This window comes from Leuresthes tenuis, unplaced genomic scaffold (genome assembly GCF_036924035.1).
Source record: "Leuresthes tenuis unplaced genomic scaffold, fLeuTen1.0.hap1 SCAF_20, whole genome shotgun sequence".
Lineage (NCBI taxonomy): Eukaryota > Metazoa > Chordata > Actinopteri > Atheriniformes > Atherinopsidae > Leuresthes > Leuresthes tenuis.
Window position 1 is genome coordinate 14,919,954 of NW_027325374.1, and position 20,026 is coordinate 14,939,979.

General features: G+C 39.8%; 1 protein-coding gene across 1 annotated transcript in view; it reads left to right on the forward strand.

Annotated features, from left to right (window-relative positions):
• The window catches only part of rhbdl1 (rhomboid, veinlet-like 1 (Drosophila)), a 36,732-nt gene that overhangs the window by 12,363 nt on the left and 4,343 nt on the right, over window positions 1-20,026 (forward strand). The window contains exons 3-7 of the mRNA XM_072373675.1: window positions 1,763-1,987; window positions 2,961-3,109; window positions 3,227-3,339; window positions 17,985-18,085; window positions 19,778-19,838. Coding sequence (XP_072229776.1) covers window positions 1,763-1,987; window positions 2,961-3,109; window positions 3,227-3,339; window positions 17,985-18,085; window positions 19,778-19,838 — 649 coding nt within the window. The remainder of the gene's footprint in view (window positions 1-1,762; window positions 1,988-2,960; window positions 3,110-3,226; window positions 3,340-17,984; window positions 18,086-19,777; window positions 19,839-20,026) is intronic.

The window sequence follows — 20,026 nt, forward strand, 5'->3', positions numbered from 1 at the left end:
TCATTACATCTCAGGTGAAACTGGCTAAGGTTACGCAGAAGCCTACACATAACAAATGCTGTTGTACATTTTTACTGTTCAGTTTAGCAGCTGCTGCAGACATACTTTCTTTCTCTTCCTTCACCATTTTTACTGGAGTCTGAAAGGAAATTTAGATATTGACTCTAGATTATTCCTGCTGTGGTTAGCTGGTCTAGCTGTATTTTTCTGGAGGAACAGTGCGTTTATCCAGTCAGTTCTCTGCCTTCATGGTCAAAGTAGAGGCATTAGGATGGTTTTCATCCTAAGCCTCTATTAAAGAACTTATCAAGAGCTGTTGGCCTGCAGGCTGCTGCAAAGCCTCTGCTCACTAAGCAAACCTGGAGTGAGCTATGAGCACGCTCAAACAAAGACACACACTCTCAGATGTTCACACACTGTCTCTCTTTTCATGGAAAAATTCCTGTAAACAAAGATTTGCTTTTCAAGGGCAGAATAACTTCAGCAGCCCATTTGTTATGATGTCTGAGCAGGAGTCAACCCCTCTGGCAATCTCACTTTGCATTTAGTCTTAATCACAACTTCCTATGCAAAATTAATGAATTTTCTTATCTCCATGAATATTCATGTGCAGATTTGTCGGCTCTCTTGTGGGAAAATGCGATCACCAGTTGTTTAAACATGTAACATGGCTTTGATATTAATATTTCATTTGCTGCTCAAATATAAGCAAAAGGAACACGTATTTCCTGCCCCAATTCAGTCAAATTGACACACTTTGCAGATTCATTAAGGAGTAAATACTATGTTTACCTTCTAATTACCGTTTTAATAAGAAGAAAATCTCGAGCCGTCAGTCTTACAGGTATGCTCAGACATCTTTACCTAACTGCGTAATGCCTTCACTGCCAGTGTCAGCATTTGAATTTTTATCTCTATATCACACAGAAAGAAATGAAAAGACTGTCAAAGTGCTGAACAGAAAAAGTGTAAGCAGTTTTTAACAGACTGATTAATCTTTTTGACTCATTGGTTCGTTCTGTTTTTGTAAATAATTGCATTTGACTTGAAACACTTCTGATCCCTTTAAGAAGCCCAATGAAATAGTCTCCAGCTGAAATAAAAGAAGATATTTGGGTACATTTTATGAAAGCTCGATTGTGCTTATTTGCCATGAGAAGACCTATACTGTTTAACTAGTTTTGCTGCATATTTTGCCAGCTTAGCTTAGCATGATGATCGAAAACATCTTGCCTGGTTCCATCCAAGGGTAAGAAAACTGGCTGCCGACATCTCCACAGCTCACTTATTAGCAAATTCTCACCCGTTTGTTTGAACTGTAGAAAAACCGAGATGTGAAAAGGACAGACTGGATTTTGTCAGGACTTGTGTGATGATTATTAAACTACTTCTTGGCTGGGAGCAAAACTTTTGGAAAGTTACATGAGATATCATGTGGTTGTGTGAGCTTCCATTTGTTACTTTGAAAAGACACAGGTTATTTGTTTTTGTTCATCCTCAGTGCGCTCAGTGGCTGATGATGGTTTGATATAATGTTCACAGATTGACTTTCTTTTCTACCGTATTTTGATTAAATGTCCGTTTTGCTGAAATTAAAATGTATGTGTATGGAGACTCCACAATTACATATTTAATGGAGGTTTAAATTTCCATCAGTGTAATTTAGAAAATGATGCTTCCCATTCCCAAAGTTTCTTTAGGATTTAAGCATTTGCCAGATTTTCCTTGCATTACTGTCTCGCATCTTTCATCTTTCGCTCAGATGAGCAGCAAACGCTCCAGCAGTTTCCGACGAGCCATTGCCAATGGCCGCCGCACGCTGCAGAGGGAGATCCTACTGGATGAGACAGGGCTGGGTCTGTACAAACGTTTTGTCCGTTATGTGGCCTATGAGATCCTGCCCTGTGAGACGGACCGACGCTGGTACTTCCACCAAAACCGCCTCTGTCCTCCGCCTGTGTTCATCGCCATTGTCACCATCGTCCAGGTCAGGGGTCACATTATCAGCTTCCCGATGGTGATTAGTTAAAATGATGTGGTTATCTGAATATGTGTAATGCTACTCGCATATCTACACGCAATATTTCAAGTGTTCCTCAAACACTTTTGTTTTATTCAAGACTCGTGCAGTCACTGCAACAAATCTGTAAAACTGACTAGCCCATTGGTTCAGTTGTTTGGCAAACACCCTCTGAAAAAGACTTCCTGCCTTTGATCACACGCTTTTACTGTGAGCTTGATGTGAGCTGGAAAGCCATTTGGGAGCCAAGGGCTTAGTGGGTGCATTTAATGCCATTCCTTCAAGCCAAAACCTTCAGTCAGGCAGCATGGAAGGATTTTGACACTGACTTTGGATCTAGGTCTTAGAAACCAGGTCAGCAAGCGCCCAGACCACCGCTGTGGCGTTAATTGACCCATTATGTTCATTTTGAAAAAAAAACAAGAACAAGGAAACCACATGCTTGGAAAGCCCTCACAGGCCACAATTGAATGGTTGGAGATTAAGCAGTGAAAATAACCAACAGCTTCTCAACAAAACTTCATAATTTCCCCTGAAATCATCATAATTCTTAGGACAGAAAAGCAAGTGCTCTTATAATGACTCCAAATAGTGCTGAATGGTTTGTAATGACAATGAGAATATGATAATAACAGTTCACATTCATTTTAATTCACACACAATGACTCATTATTCTATGAAAAGAAATTAATGGAACTAAACCAGATGTGCCTTTTTTTTTTCCCAAGGCAGTAATTGCCTCCTCAAGTCTAATAAGCATCAGCTGAGTGATACAAAAAAAAAAAAAGGACAAAAAAAAACCTCATGTCTTAAGCACAATGGGTATTGTTTTGCAAAGCAGTTTCTGCCATTTTAACCCATTTTTAGCAGCACTATGTAGAGATGGTAAATAATGAGCTTTTCAGGTAGAGCTGGTGTAATGTATGTGTCTGTGTTGCAGATCATCGTGTTTATGTGCTACGGCATCATGCTGAACAAGTGGGTTCTGCAGACCTACCAGCCCGACTTTATGAAGAGCCCGTTGGTTTACCATCCTGGTCATCGTGCACAAGTGTGGCGCTTCTTCAGCTACATGTTCATGCATGTTGGGTATGTTCACGAACTCCACTTATCTCGTCACGATTTCTGCTGGACTAGTTCAGTTATGATCTGATTTGTCTGACTGGTTAGAATTTGTTAATCTTATTTTCTGTTTATTCTCTGTAGTTTAGAGCAGCTGGGATTCAATGCTTTACTGCAGCTGATGATCGGCGTTCCTTTAGAGATGGTTCACGGCATCTTACGAATAAGTCTGCTTTACATGGCAGGAGTTCTGGCCGGTGAGTACATTTTCAAGATTATTACACTGCAAAGGGATCACAGAAACAAAACAGAACAAAAACAGAAGCCGCAAGATTTGTGAGGGTTTTTTTTTTTTGCTATTCTTATTTCTCCACATAACAAATTATATCACTTTTAGGTTAGATACAATTACACTTTTTTTCTTAACACTTGCAGAAATAGTAATATATCATAATGGGTTTTTTTCACTGTCATTTCAATTTTCATACCCACAAAATATGGTTAGGTTCAAACTATTCAGCTTCAAGTTTTTTTTTGTTTTTTTTTTTGTTTTACGTTGAATGTTGCATTTTACAACCATGTTTTTGTTTTTTTCTTTAGTAAACCGATTACACACATTCATGATGTCCTTTCCAGCTAAATAGACCCTGCTGTGCTGTCACACTTAATTAGGATATTGTTTGCAAATGCTGTGACAGGTTTAGATGATCTGCTGAGCAAATTGTGCTCTCGTGTAAAGAATAACCTAGACAAAAAAAGTGCTATTTATCCCGTTCTGCTATAGCTGGTTTTGCCAGACGGCAGTGAATCTGTATTGACCTATTTTATTTTGTCATTGTTGTTAACACAGGCGCTGTCTGAAAAGTGCTCTGCTTTTGTTTTGTTTGTAGTTTGCCATTTATTGAGTTAAGTGTGTACTTTAACGTTTCATGTTTGCTGTATAAAACCTATTACTTACTTTTAGTAGGACTTACATTTCCAGCAAGACTGAAATTGTTAGTATCGTGTCTCCCGACTGAGCCAAGTCACAACAATAGATTTCTCTGAGGACTTTAAAGCAAAAACAAACAAGACCAAATTCAAGTCCAATTACATGCAGGGTAGTTTTAAATTTAGTCAGAAGTGGATTCTCTCTCCAGTCAGCTCCTGTTTATGTGTTTGAACATGGTTAGACATTTTTTCTAACCGTTATTTGGTTGCTTTTGAGTGCAATTGTCGTAATTAGTTATATTTATCTAATTTCACTAAGCTAATTGTTAAGCTTTTCTCTCCGTCTGACAAAAAAGAAAATTCCACATTTTAAATTCTTTCCTCTCCTGACATTTCTCTGAAAATACCAAAATGGAGTTAAAGCGGCTCAAAAATTCTTGCACTCAAAAAAAGACCCCCACTCCTCCCCACTCTTGCATGAACACACACTCTTAACACTCATGAATTATTGGAGCTTTGATTTATTTTCAGCAATGGTGACAGAGAGAAAGCAAGCGAGCTTGGGACTTTGGAGGAGGAAATATGGGAGAGTAATGCTGGATCTCTCTCTCTGGAGAATTAGCCTAAGTGCAGTTTTGAGATGCTGTCTGGAGATTTAAGCTCCAGCATGAATAGAAAAGCAGGATAAAGCAGCGAGGAGATCATATGTGGTGACATTTGTACCCCCAGAGCCGGGAGTCAGAAGTGCTTGGCTTTGAATTCTGTACTCATGTTGCTGTATGTCATGATCAGAAACTGAAAAAGGGTTACGTAGGTTTAGTATAAAACTCTGTGTTCCCTTTTAGAATCTATTGTTAATACATTTAACCTAAAAAAAAATTTAAAAAATGGAATCGGTATGAATCCATGGTCATCATTACTGCTATTTGATTCAGCAGCAAGTGGATTTTGAGTTTTAGTTCCTCTCATCAGATTGCATGCAGAAAAGAAGAAGAGACCAACTGCTCTTCCTCCACAGCGAGACGAAGCTTAACTGGATCTTTTCAAAGTGACTTCACCTGCATGATGCAAAAGATCTTTGTTTCCTAAATGAACGTGCATGCCCTCTGAAAAACTAGAAAATATGACGAGGCCTTGTTTTTTCGATTTGACAGGTTAGGATTAGAATATGGTTTTGTCTTAGTAAACAGAAATAAACTTAGACATGTTGTTGACTTCTTGCACGAACAGACACGCATCCGTCAAAGAGACTGACATGCTGAACAACTGCCACTCCTGCGTGCTTTTATCTTTTACCTCATTTAATGCTGAAGCTTTCAGCCATGTTGGAAACATGGCTGTGCGCACGGCAGAGTTGGGTCCACCATTTTGCTTCGGGCTAATATGTTGGAAGTATAACAAGCTGGTTTGACATGGTTTAGTGTTGGCCTCCAGACAGGCTCTCTTGATATGGACCTTTAGCTTTTCACCTTGTGCAAGCAACAGATCAAAGTTTCTCAATTTTTTTTTTGGTTTCTTATCAAATCATTTAAAAGTATGACATTCGTTTCAGTCTCTATTTTGTTTGGAAGCATTATAGCACGACCTGCTTTTCCTATGTTCATTGCACTGGTATACAATGTATAAATATATTTGAGTGGGTGCAGTCCAGCCTCTTAGTTTCTTTAATGCCATTGTTTTTCATAAGTCCAACCCTGCTAATGGATGTTAGAAATTACCATGTGCTTTAGATTTCACTTGATATTTCTTTCTGCTGTTTGTTGCCCATGGCTGCCTCATGTTTATATTCATGTATATACTCATGCAGTCTTGTTCTTGCTCATGAGTTCAATCATGTTGGCTGTGCCAGCATGTCGCTTGTTATTTTGTAAGCCAGCAGAGCTTTCAAAGTTATAGTTTCAATCAGTGGATGCATTTATAGAGCAGCATGCTGCAGGTATTGTGCCTTTATGTGTTTGCCTTAACACACTGCAAGAATGTCTGCACAGCAGGGAGGGTTTTTCAATAAGTATCTCTGTTTTTTGAAGATGTCTCATAATTCATCAAAGTATAAAGGTGTTCCCACAGTCAGACATATTTTGCATGCATGACGTGCATCTGTGTGGGGGTTATCTTGAAAACGAGGTGAGTCACAAAGACTTGAATCTAGATAAGAGATCTGGCGCTTCACTCACATACATCTTAAAAAAAGCCTTTTGTTGATGCTGCTGCACAAGTCTTGTGCTGTGGTGGACTCTCTGAGGATAGAGTACGACAATAGACACTTTGTCCTTGGATGTGTGCTGACAAAAGGAGCTATTCTGTAATTACTTTCTGACAGTGCCGCTCAGACTTTCGTCCTTGTCCTTGTTCATTTTACGTCCACTCAGTAGTCCTTCGTGGCTGCGCAGAGACGATGAAGAGCTCCACTTGTGTTGGAAAGTCAGTCCGAATTTCAGACTTTGCTTATGAGGTGAATGTTAATTGTTGAGACGTGTTCAACATATCTGCAGAGCTCTTCATTAAAGAAAAGCAGCGCGGGTATCTATTTCATCCGATTTCTTTTTACTCCATCTGTCTTTTCATTCCTTCCCTTGGGCCCCGAAACTACCGAAGCTTCTTAGTGTGTTTCAGGACATCAACAGGTGCCAGAATACCATGTTTATTTTTTCTTATATCCCAGTGTGAGCCTCAGTTTTGTTTTCTGTTCACCACCATTTATGCTTTTATTCTGCAATCTTTAAGTGATACAACATAGAGCTGGTGTAAGACTTATCCTCCACCAATTCTATCTGAAAGAAGCTGTGTTGCTGGTTTACCCAAGAGCTCACGATTTCACATTGGGTTGGAAAGGAAAAGTTCTAACCAAGCCGGTAAGTTTAGAAAGAAAGGAGATGTGGTGCTGTAGGTCACATGCCCTTTCCCACCTGTTCTTTCTTTTTGCTGCGGCAAAGAAAAGAATACGTTAAATAACTAGATAATATTCACTGAGCAGAATAATACCACGTAGTAATTTTCAGTGCCTGTCCCCAGACGGGCTTTAATTAAAGAGGATATATGTATAGTAAATTCATAAATACAATACTAAATCAGCCATGACTTATTACCTAATTAAAATTTATAAACCAGGCAGTTTTTTATTTTTTTTATTTTACTGGCTCCAGAGATGATTACAAAAGAATCTTAAAATGGCAGCAAGCATCACCTGAACGTATGCAGAAGCTTCATGGTCATTGCAGTACCAGGGCAGGAGAATCTACATATTATAAGTAAATATATATACAGCCCGAAGAGACGAGATGGTCCAAGACAGGAAAGTCCCGAGGATGGAAAATGGATATATTGTGTTATAGTTTTAGGATCTTATCATTCAAAATCTTCAAATACAAATATAGGTGCCTATTCCTTAGGACTCACACACTATATATAGACATATAATTGTATACAGTGTGACAGCAGACCACTCTGACTCACTTATTATTTAACTTGGCAAATAAAATTAACTGTAAATGCAAAAAAGCTACCTTTCCACACATCGGTAAGGACAAAATCAAAAGACATACTACCCCTGCACATAGAAAATACTCCAGGGAAGATGGGACTGAGCTTCCTCTCCTCAATTACACTCTGAAGTAGCTATTTAGACTTCATATATTTAAGCTAAGATTTTACATATAAAACACAAAGTTCCCATTTTATAGAAAATTCTGAATTATTGATGAAATGGCATTAAAGTATATGAAGTAGTTAACAGCACATCCTCAGATGATAAAGTACCATTTACATATTAATGTTCAGATATCTGATGGAGGCATTGGGAAGATTTAAATGCTTCCGCTGAGGAGGCCCTGCAACAAATGATTATTTCGTCATTTTTTTCTGATAAATTGTAAATAGTGTGTTAATTTGGAAAGTTAGATCATGGCTTCTGGATGAATAAAAGATTAAAAGGAAAAAGGAAAAATTAGATCTTGCTGAGGATTGTATCAAAAGTCCTGAGAGGTTTCATGTGGGTCACCTGAGCAGCTATTGTTTTATCTCTCACTGGCTCCCGTACAAACACAGTCCATGGTTAGAACTATGCAGAAATGAGAACATTCAGTGAGAAAAATCTCTGTGCTCACACTGCTTACTGGTGTGTTTGGTGAAACGGAAGAGACACAGGGGCCTGATTGAAATCAGTACTGGAAATGTGATAAATGGTTGCCTGCTGGTATAACATCATTGTTGCATTGTAGTTAATGTTAGAATTACTAGGAAAGCACCACACCAAGCAACATCCAACGTCTAATTCTTCAACATATCAGGCAGAACTGCAGCAGTGTCAGAATTCTACTGCAGCTGTGACACCCTCTGTATTGCCTTAATTTGCCAAGAGTGTGCAAAGCAGTAATCAGATTTTGAAGAAACAAGAATATAAAACGTGTTTTCAGTTATTTCACCTTTTTTTGTTAAGTACATAACTCCACATGTGTTCATTCGTAGTTTTGATGCCTTCAGTAAGAATCTACAATGTAAATAGTCATGACAATAAAGAAAACACATTGAATGAGAAGGTGTGTCCAAACTTTTGGCCTGTACTGTATATATATTTATTTCTTGGAAGGAAGTTGAATCAGATAAGCAGACGCTTTCCACACCTTCACATTTAATCAGCTGCATCAGCAACTGAACACAGTTAATGAGGACGAGATAGAGATAAAAAGATAAGAGGACAGGAGGAGATAGAGGAAGCATCAGACAACCTAAGGCTGAATTAATCACTCTTGGTGACCTAGAGGGATGTGACTCGGTCACTGCCTCTTTGACTTTGACTCTGGCTCACCTCAAGCTCTGGTGTGAACATATTTAAGGGCACATCGATCTGATTGGCTCAGGATGAATCTCGAATTGTCTGCGGAGAGTAGGAAGCGTTTTCTAGACTTAGGCGGATCGTTTGTGGGCAGGTGTTTGTGTGTGTTGCCGTTGCCATGTGACTGCCTTTTTTTTTTTCCTGCTCAGTCCAACTTTGAAGGCCTGCTTGTGGAGTCGGCGGATGTCACAGTGCAATATCATAGTGGTGCATGAAATATGTGGTTAGACTTCTGTGTTTGGGGCTGCAGAGCTTTGTGTTTGTGTGTGTTTGTGTGAGAAAACCTTCTGGTCCTGTGTTTCTGATGTACTCCCTCGGCACTGAACTGAGCTAAGACTGAGGAAGCAGGGTGACCTTGGTGCGTTGCAGTGACTGCCAGCGCGATTATGGTAATTCCCAATCCCCCCCATCTCACCTCACAGTCAACTCCTCCTGGTGCCACCAAGCTTACTTCCCTCTACAACCATCCCTTGCCACCCCGTCGATAACAACACCAAGAATGATGACCATTTTTATTGTAATATAGCTTCCTTGAAGGTGGCGCATTTGTACGGAGTGAGCCCATTCCACTTATTGTAGGCTGCTTGCATCTTCATACTGTGTGGAGCCAATCCAGGACAGCAGTGTTTGTCAGGCTCTCTGTCGGAGGCTATTTCTCTGCATGGTTTATACTCAATTTACCGCAGCTGTTAGTTTCAAGGTTTCAGATGAAGAAGCACATTACGCCCTCGGTAGCCATCACCGTGGCTTCATAACCTTGAGCAGGAGCAGTGATGTCATGCCCTTTTTATTTATTTATTTTTCATTGGGATGTTGAAGAAATTTATATAATTTCCATTCGAGGTCAGCTACTGTGCTCATCAGCTAAAAAGTATTTGATTGATAATCACATCACATTTTCTGTTACAGCTGCTCTTACGGCAATAAGTATGATTATATGGACAATTCTGCTTTCCAAATGTGCCCCTCTGCTGCTTCCGTTAAACATGCAGATATGCCCACACTCTCAAAATACAATTGTGCTTCATCCTGACTGTACTTCAGTAAGTTTGAGAGCACTATTGATTTTTCCCTGAAGCCCCTGGGCTCTGAGGTTGCATAAATATCATATGCCTTTCCACCCTCTGCAAATTTTATCCAGTATTGAAAACTGTAAAACCTTAAAAGAAAACGGATGGTTTGTTTACAGTGACCATATAAGTTACTAAAGATGATTAATTGTATCTGATTCTCTTGGCCCTGAGCGTGGCGTAGGTGGTGCTGGAATTGATTTTCCTTTTCTTGTTGTTCCTTTTCTTTTTCATATGTAGACAGGACGGGTCCTGATTTATTACATGTAGTGACTTTGGAGCCATGTTATCTGTTTTTAAAAGTTGTTTTCCAATGCTCTGCTTCGATCGCAGTGCAGGTGTGTAGTGTTTTTACGCTTGAAGGACACTTACAATATGAATGCTCAGCCACAGCTTGACACTGTCGATAAGTTGAAAAAGTATCGCAGACTCCGTCTTAAATGTCACATCATCCTTGGCTTTTCATCCCTTCACACTCACACTCTGCCAGGGCCCACAGAGATGGATGAAGAAGTTGGATTGGACGAGGACTGATTACGAGTCACTTAAACGAAGGCATGGTCGACTCGGGTGATATTTCCCTTATCTCTTCCTGTCTGGATGACACGGTGTTCATCTCTTTTTCCACTATCATTCAGCACTATCATAGCTGAATGAGGCTTTGAAATGGATGCCACTGTTATAAATTACCTTTGAAGCTATGAGCTTTTCAAACAGTCTGTAGGGTAGACAAAAGACCATGTGACAGATGGTCCAGCCTCCAGCTGAGTCACCCAGACATGTACTTATTGTTTCTTTGGTTACATTGTCTGCTCATGTACCATATCTAAAGAAAGTCACCCAATAAATCCAAGTAATATTCCCACTTTATGATAGACACAGTTTTTTGAGGAAATAATTAATTGATGGACCACTGATTTGGATTTTTTTTTACATCTATATTTATAATAATACACTGTTGAAGTCTTGTGGTTGTTTTCTCTTCACAACGCAGTGTTGGTGCTTTTGTCTTTTACATTTTTGGAGATTCAATTTTATTAAGTTAAAAATGCATGATTATTTTTTTAACCTTTTTTTTAATCAAATTTAAATGCAGATTAAAGACAACTGAGTAAAGAAATTATGTCATCTGGACCTCTAAGTGATTGGTATTTAATGATAATCATCTACAGCCTTTCGTCCACCAACAAAAGGACAAATAATTGTATCCAAACTCAACGAACTCCAGCACTGTGTTCGCGTTACATTTTTCCAGTTTTCATGCAAGCCAAACTTTGGCCTTGTGTAATTCAAGATGGAGTTACAAAACTGTAAGGAAATGGAGATGTAAACAGCTTCATGAGTGTAAGATGATTGCATAGAAAGTTTTCAAGAAATTACAAAAAAAATAAAAATAAACCACATTCAAGTAGCACAGATAGACAGTCAGTTAGATGATTTATTCTAATTACATGATGAAATCAATACATCAGAACGTCTGGCAGTCCTGTTCAGAAGTCTTTACACCCCTTAAACTGAAACGGTTTCTTCTGAAATAAATGCAAATCTTTGAATAGTTTAGAATCTGAAATTTCAATGAAGATATCCAAAGTTATGAACAAAAAAGAAAGGCTTTAACACAATGAATTAGAAAACATAGACATCAAATGTCCCCTGGTCAAAATTATTGGCCCCCTTTAGTTTTTTTTTTTGCTAAGGACAGGAAAGATAGAAGAAAGGGGATGAGGTTGTAGGGGAGGTTTGGAGGTGAGGGTGAATTATGTAGAAATAATGAGGACTGAGGATAGAGGTGAGGGTGGAGATCTGAAGCTTGAGAACGGTGGAGAAAAGGAGGGTGGAGAGAAATGGGAAAATTAAAAGGAGGAGGAGCAGGTGCAGGTTATGTAGTCCAAGATTGAACAGCCAGCAGCCTCCTTCACCTGCATGTCACTGTCACTTTTAGGCTTCCTTTGCATCCAGCTCGAGAAGCCCTTCTTTTTTCTCCACTTTGTCTTTCTCTCTTTCTCTCTTTTTTTGGCCTCCTTTTCCTTTTTGCCCCTTTTCTCAGACAGTGGTTGGTCTCCTCCCACCATTTCCTTAAACATGAAAAAGGTCTCTTTTCCTTCTTTTCACAGAGCTGTTGTAGTTGTCTGTATTCTTCTCCTCCAGGTTTTGTCTTTCTATCTGCAGTTCGTTCTTCTTCCCGTCCATCTCTTTTGTCTCCTCATCCAGTCTGTTTTTATGCTGGTTCAGTTCCCCTTTTTTCTCCTGCAGTTTGATAATCTCCTCCTGAAGTTGTTTCACATTTTCTTCTTGAGCTTTCTTTTGCTGCTGCTGTTCTTGGATCTTTGCTTCAACTTCTTTCTTTTGCTCTCAAAGTTCTTTCTTTTCTTTATCCGGTTGTTTCACACTGTCATCAAAAACTTTCTTTTTCTTTTGTAGTTCTTCATTTGCTTCCTCCACTTTTTTCTGTTCTTCCTGCAGTGTGATCTTTTCTTCATGTAGCTTTTTCCTCTGCTTTTCAAATCCTCCTTTTCTTGATGGAGTCCTTTTATTGTTCTCCTCCATTTTTTCACCTTCTCCTGCAAACCTTTCTTCTCTGCTAGCAGGGCTTCTTTTTCTTTCTCAAAGTATAACTTCTCCTCTGCGTTTATCTTGCCGTTCATTTCCTTCTTCTGCTGTATTTTTTTTCCTTTCATCCTTCACTTTCTGGATTGCCTGCTTTACTTTTTTTTCACCTCCTCTATATTTTGTCTCTCCACTTCGAGTTTGCTCTTCATTTATCTCTTCCTTCTCCTTCTCGAGGGCTTCCATGGTGTCTCCCACTGTTTTCTTTGCCTCCTCGATCTCTTTACTGTCCTCCTCCAACTGTTTTTTTCACAGGCTCACGATCTTGTTTCTCCTCCTCCAGCTTTTCCTGGTTGAGCTCTTCTTTGCTCGCTGTAGAGGCGTTGTGCTTGAGGAAGTTCCTGGATGCGAAACTTTAGACTGTCAGAGTTCTGTTTCATGAAATAGTTTTCAGCCATATAGCAACATTGAACCGAGGCAATGAGGCGATGATGCTAACCACCATGCAGCCTGCCACTGACATGTGCTTCACAAACAGAAATGGCTTGACAGCAGTGTACAAAGCTGTTCGAGCTCACAATCAGGCTGGGCTGCTAGTAACAACTTTCAGATCTCACTGTGTGATCGCAGCTGGGAGATGGGAGCTCTTCATGGGCGCGTTCACTCCAACATTCTTTTCTTCTCCTAATTTGTGCTTTGTAAGTAAATTTGATCTGGCATTTCTTTGGTTTATAAGCCAACAGAGACAGCCCTGTGACCAAAGAAGTGTTGACTGCAGCACATCTCTGTGCAGGGCCACTAGACTTAATGCATAAAGGATGTCCTAGGAGAGTGTGTACAAACAGAGTAACCTTAACTTAACAACAGTCCCACATCATTAGGTTTCCCGTATGGATTCTGTGCTGTCAGAGAACTGTCTCCGTATTGGCTCCTTATTCAAACTTCAGGTTTCTTGATTAATTCTTCTATGATATGACGCTTTGGAGTGTTTTTTTTCTGTATTAAGATGCCATTTCACAGCTGTCACATAGTAAAGTGTCCATAGCTGATTATAACTCTCCAGATCCCTTCAGCTCTGGTATATTTTTGTATCTTTATGCCACTAACTTGCAGCTTTCTTATTCTGTCTCATTTTGATATTTTTCCCAGACGGAACAGGTTCGGATTTTAAAGGGACAAAAAATCTAAAAACCCAGTCTGCACAACCCTCTGAGCTGCGGCTGTCTTTGAATGCTCAGTTGACAAAAGTTGTTCAGTCTTGTTTTGCTACCCAGGATGAGCTTAGCATTTCTTTCTGTTGCAGACTTGCCATGCTTTTGTTTCCTACAGACTTGATCATGGCAGAGCACTTTTGTTCTGATACAAGCAGGCAAAAACATTCAAAGACCACAGCTGAAGCAAATGTCCGCTGGAAGGCTTTTAGCTTTGACTAAGAAAAGTCACCATATTACACCAGTACAAGCTGCCCTTTAATGGCTGCCTGTGAGTTTTGTTGTACAGCTTTTCTATAAATCTTTGTGTGTGGTCTTGCTCTTGCTTATATCCGTGATGTTGGCCTCCTCAAAAATATAAAAATATTTATATTCCTTTGGAATTTGTATTCCTTTGTTTGCTGGATAAACAATCTGCTTCTGAATATTTGCTATAGCAGTTTTATAAGTAAGAACATATTATTTGTCTGTCAGATTGTTTGAATTGGTAAAACAGTAAAAAAAAATGTTAATGTTGGTTTAACCATCTAATCCTATCTTTTTACAAGAAACCATTTGGTTTGAATGAACTTGCCATTTGCTCTTATGCTACAACTAATATGATTTCAAACTAAAGCATCTGTCACCATTAGCATATCTTAAAAAAAAAATCAAACAAGATCTGCTCCTTAAGTGTTTAACAAATAATAGCCATAGTTATATTCAATTGCCGCCGACAGACCTGAAAAACCTTATCGCGTCATCTGTCTGAATTTCCAAGGATTCCAGCCTCCACTGGAGTGGCCAGAGAGCAGTGCAGCTCCGGGCGCTGTCAGACTCTGGCCTCGGATCAACTTACCATCCCTCGTCTGCACCTTGTCATAGAGGGACTAAATACAAAGTTTCGACCTATAGCTTAAGGGCAGCCTGGAGTAACAGTAATGATGAAGTAGGTTTGGTTTGACAGAGAGGCTCAGTAACTGTATCTTGTGCTCCATTGGGATCTATACAGTGGTAATGTAGTCCAGAGTGTGTAGTTGACCTGTACTCATTACAAAGTGCATTATTTATACTGTCTACATTGCTGTGCGTATGATAGTGATGAATTCAGAGTGGCAGCAATACATATCTTGCCTACGAGACGCTATGTGTCAGCATAACACTGAAATAATCGCACACCTCATGTCTCGCTCCTGCTGAGTGTGAGAATCCTGAATCGTAAATCCTTCCGAGGGCCCACATGAAAGGCTGTTTGGTATGCACACTGTATTTGAGAGTCTCTTAGCTTCTCACAGAGAACAGGCGGATGAAGAAGGTATTTTTTTCTTCTCGTGGAATCTGCCTGTTCTCATTGCCAGAGGTCTTATGTTGTCTCCTCGTCCTCACCAACAGATGGGGATGTCACATCTCTGACAGGTGTCTTCTTCAAAGATGTCTTCTGGACTGAAATGTTATATTAGTAATCAAACAGCTGATTTAACTACTCATTAATTATGGTCTAGTTGACTTCAGATATTATCAAAGGCTCTAGTTTTTAATAATATACAGCATTACTGACCAACCTTTTTTGCATAGAATTATTAATTCAACTACAAAGAGGTTATGAAACTCCAGAAAATTCTCAAAGAGAAACTCTGATGTTAAAGCTGCTGAAGTTGCTCCAGTTCAGTTTTTATTTCCCTTTGAAGACATCAGACACTACATTCTGCATGCTTCGATTCATAATTGCAATTTGCTGAATCTACTGAAATGAGGCTCTGTGAGTCTCCTCATATCATTTGCTGAAGCACCAATCTTCACTTGCCCCATAAGTCCACAGGAAAAAGCCCATAGGTGTGAGAGCGAGGGCAGATGAATGACTAAGGAACACGCTCTGATTACCATCTGGCTTTCCATGATTATCACCACAGGCTGACAAGGCGTTCTTCAGGATGATGTTTACTGTCTCCAGAGCCCACACAGACACACAGAGAGAGAATATGAATGTTACAACATGCATTATAGATCTGAGATCAGAACTCCAGCAAAACCTATCAGCGATTGAAGGGGCTGTTTTTGTTTTATCAGCCCTCTCCGCTTCCCTTATCAGCTCATTTGCATAATTAACAGAGGCTGACGCCGTCCTAGTGAGCAGCTGCAACAGTGATTTCTCCAACTTGGATTTTTGTCTTACTACTTAATGGTGTCACATCAGCGCTTTTTACATTGTGAATTACAGCTTCATTTGGGATGTATGTTTTTCAAACAACAGTGTCACTGTCGAAAAGAGGTAAAGACAAAGTCGTCTTTAACATTTGGAGTTCACTGTAGTTCGTTTCTAATTATTAACGCACCAAAAGAGCCCAGCTTTGGTGTCTGCAGCAGAAGCAATATGAAAATAAAACTGCTCTGAAATATAGCAAGCTCAAATTCCTTTGCAGTCGCTTTCTAGCTGTTCAGATGTCCACTTGGCTGTGTCTGTTCTGCTGACACTTGCAGCCATTCAACTAATTATGTGCCATGTTCGATAGGACTTTACAGTGGAGTGTCTGCCGCTGATGTGACACAGTCGCTCTCAGACATATTGATGCTACAACGTCGCCTTTGCATGTGCTTTGAATCTTTTTGCATTATTAAAGGCTGTCATGTCTGCATTGTCTTAAATGCCAGCACTTTAATTGTTAAATTTGTTGGTCTTGGCTCAGTCTGTTCCCCTCAACTGTTGGGTATGATCAGTTGATCCCTGATCTCTCAGAGTAATAGCAGTAAGAGCTTTCTTTTCTACCCTTTCCATTCAGTCACCATTTAATTCATGCACCATAATGCTTTATGCTAAACTAAGCTGAGTAGCTGTGGACACTTGCTTTATATGAAAGAGCCAATGTGAGAAACGGCAATCAATAGTAATTTACATTGCTTTCTTTATTGCCAAACCGTCATGTTAAAAAATGGAGCTTGAAGCTGAATATTTTATGCAACATGTACTTTCAGGATTCATACAAACGACGAGCAGAAGAAACAATGACACTATTCGCCAATAGTTGCCTTGATTGGCATCTTGATTCAGACCGACAGTATTTTGCACTGTTACACTTATAGCGCATATTTCCTAAAGTATAGGTAGCTACAGCATCTATGAATGCTAAATTATTGAGCCATGCAAAGAGATGTTGGGCCTCATGTAGCCACAACTTTTTCTCAAGTTAACATTTTAACTATATTCGAATAGAAGATGGATTGTGCAGACTGTGCTTGATGGACAGCTCCTTCACTTGCAACCGACATAGTGGGAAAGTTTGCATCATTCTTAGTTTTATCAGGTTGTGCAGGTATAATGACACAATATGTCATTTTAAGCACGACTCTCCCACCAAACCTCAGTCTGACCTGAGGTCTTATCAGCCACAAAAACTTAAAAACCTTCATGTAGGCATGGCCTGCTCACAACAAAAAATATATTCCAAGGATTTGAAAAAATCGCAGGTGTTACTAATCGCATTAAAGTTCATTCTGCTCTGTTCAAGTGTCGCGTCACACTAAGCCATGACAGTGGGACAAAGAGCCAACATGTGCAAGGAGCAGCTAAACTGAATTAATGAGTAATATTAATATTTACTGCTGCGCTCGTCCTGCCGTGACATGCCTGCACGTCTTTGGTGAAACAGACATGACAGTTTTGGATTTAACTGTACTGAAAGAGTGCACTCACTCTACAGGATACAGTGTTGTGTCATCTTTTTTGTCGCTTCCATGGTCACCGCCATTCTTTAGATGTCAGACTAATCATTTTAAAAACACTTGGCTTCTTTCCAAAGCTGCACATCCCAAATTAGATTTCCTGTATGACTATAACACTAAGCATCTTTAGGACACACAAACTGGAAAATGACTTCTTCAGAAATGTTAGACTTCAGAAATGTCTTCTGTTTTTTTCCTGTGTTCAGAGTGGAAGAGAAAATCTGTTTTGGAAACATTCCTTCTCTGTTAGTTCCTCTCCTGATATGATTAGTCAGCTGCCTGTGCAGTAATGTGAACAACCTGCAGTGTGTTTATGAGTGTGTATTTCCAGACATGACATAAAAGTGCATGTGAAGGTCAGCTGGTGTAACAAAGCCTCATGTGTGCAGGGTGATTTTAACAGATTTTTAGAAAAATGCTCCGGGGAAGGTGACTTTGCTGCCGCGTGATGAGTCGTCAGACTCTCCCATTGTTTTTCCTATCTGCTCTAAAAATGCTGTCCTTTGCTCCTGCTTTAATTTTTTCCACACATGCCACGGCGTTCCTGCACTGTGTGCTTTCCCCTTCTTGCTTCGACTTTCTTAAAATGTCCCCTGTCTCTCTTTCTGTCCCTGCAGGCTCGCTGACGGTGTCCATCACAGACATGCGTGCTCCAGTGGTGGGGGGCTCCGGGGGGGTCTACGCTCTGTGCTCAGCACATCTGGCAAATGTCGTCATGGTAACTGCCATCATCATCGTCGTCATCGCCTCCATTGTTAGATCTGAAATCGGTTTTCAATAGAGAGGAAATGTCACAGACATCCACACCAGCCAACGGCGTCTACCTCAGTCCTCCGTGTTTTGTCTTTGGGCCTATTTCCGTAAAGTCTGAGAAAAGCAGAATAAAATCTGTATTCTGAGTTTGTCACATTACAGAAAAACTATCTCATGTTTAGATGTAAGGTCATGTGTATTCGACCAGGTACACAATGTCACTGCATCATTGATTTATGATTTTTAGACCAGCCCTAATAGTTAGAAACAGAAAATCAATCCAAACCTGTGTAACAATCCAACTAAACACAGTTTAAAACACAGTTCTTTAGTTTTTCATGTGTTTTGAGCCACTATTTTCTCACCCACACAGCATATTTCAGATAACGCGGGTGTGATAAACACTTTTAACTGTCCAAGCCGTTTGGAAGAACGCCATTGGATAACAGACACTTTGTCAGAATCTCTTATCTTGTCATCAGCAAAATTACAATTTTGCTTGAGGTTGTTAATGAGTTTTATATAGATTATTATGGTTGTTTATTTGTGTACACTGAAAAAGAAAAGGAATTGTATTCCCTTAAAAGCTGCCCAAGGGCCTTTTTTCAGCATTTATTTGTGTTTCTGTCACTGTGCCCCTATGTGGAGTGCCTTCCACGTTCTCTTTAACTCCCAAGGCAGTGTTAGATCTGACGAATCACTTTAACTGATGTCACTGTTCACTGTGGGCAGCAGAGATGCCAGCAGGAATGGAAATCAAAGTGTGCTGACAGGCCCAAAGAAAGCGTGCTTGTTGCAGCTAACGGTTTGTTTGGTCTGTTACACACGATGGAAGCATGTTGTTAGGAAATCCTTCAAGGCGCCTCTTAGTTCTGCTCTAGTGACTTTTTGTATTCTTTTTTTATTTATTTTTTTTTCCTTTTTTAGCTGTAAATCTTAAAACATTTTCCAGTCTCGACCCGGTAAATTCCAAGCCATCTGCCATCAAGCATCATCATCCCGTTCACTCAAAATACATTTTCAGGTTCGGTGAGGCTTCAAGCACTACTGTGTGCCGAACTTATCAGAAGTCACACAGCTTCAGCTACATTGTCAAAATACTTCTAATTCAATAATTCAACTTTAGATACTGCGCTTAAATCTTGTGTTTTTAGACTTAAGAAAAAATTAATAAACATACATATATACATCTGTATATTGTAGGTTATTTTTATACATTTCTCTCGAAGATTACATGACATGATCATTTTTTTTTCCTGCAACGTAACGGAAGAATCACCAGCACAGGGTCATATTCCCAAAGCCAGGGATTTAAGGAAGGATTGGATTTGCTGCAATTATTCATCCTGTAGAGTAAATGTGTCAGTGTGCCTTGTTCTTTTACCCCGAAGAATCACAAGGGCTTATTCCCTGGCCCATTCCCTTTAAATCATAGCAGCCCTAATTAATAAAGTAGCAGTTGTTTGGAACCAGTAAGTGGAGGGAAGCCAGGTGTATAATCACATGTCTCCTGTAAGTGCTGCCACCTCTTTCTTATGGGTCCGGATGGTCTTACTCTGAGCTGTTTCTTGCCAGGCTGTTGGTATACTAATGTATGTGTGGTTGTTTGTGTCGTGATTGTTCTGTGCTGACAAAACAGTTTCGCTCTGTGTTGCAGAACTGGGCCGGAATGCGCTGTCCGTACAAGCTGCTCCGCATGATCCTGGCGCTTGTTTGCAGTAGGTTCTCTTTATTTACTGTCAAAACACTCTGCCTCGCTTCCCTTATGCTGAATTCATATTTCAATCGTTAGATACTGAGTGTGCATTACTTTTCTCTCTCAGCATAATTCATGTCTGCAAACAGACTAACATAGAAACACATCTGATAGGGGTGTAACAAACTCTGTCTGTTCATGCAGACAAGC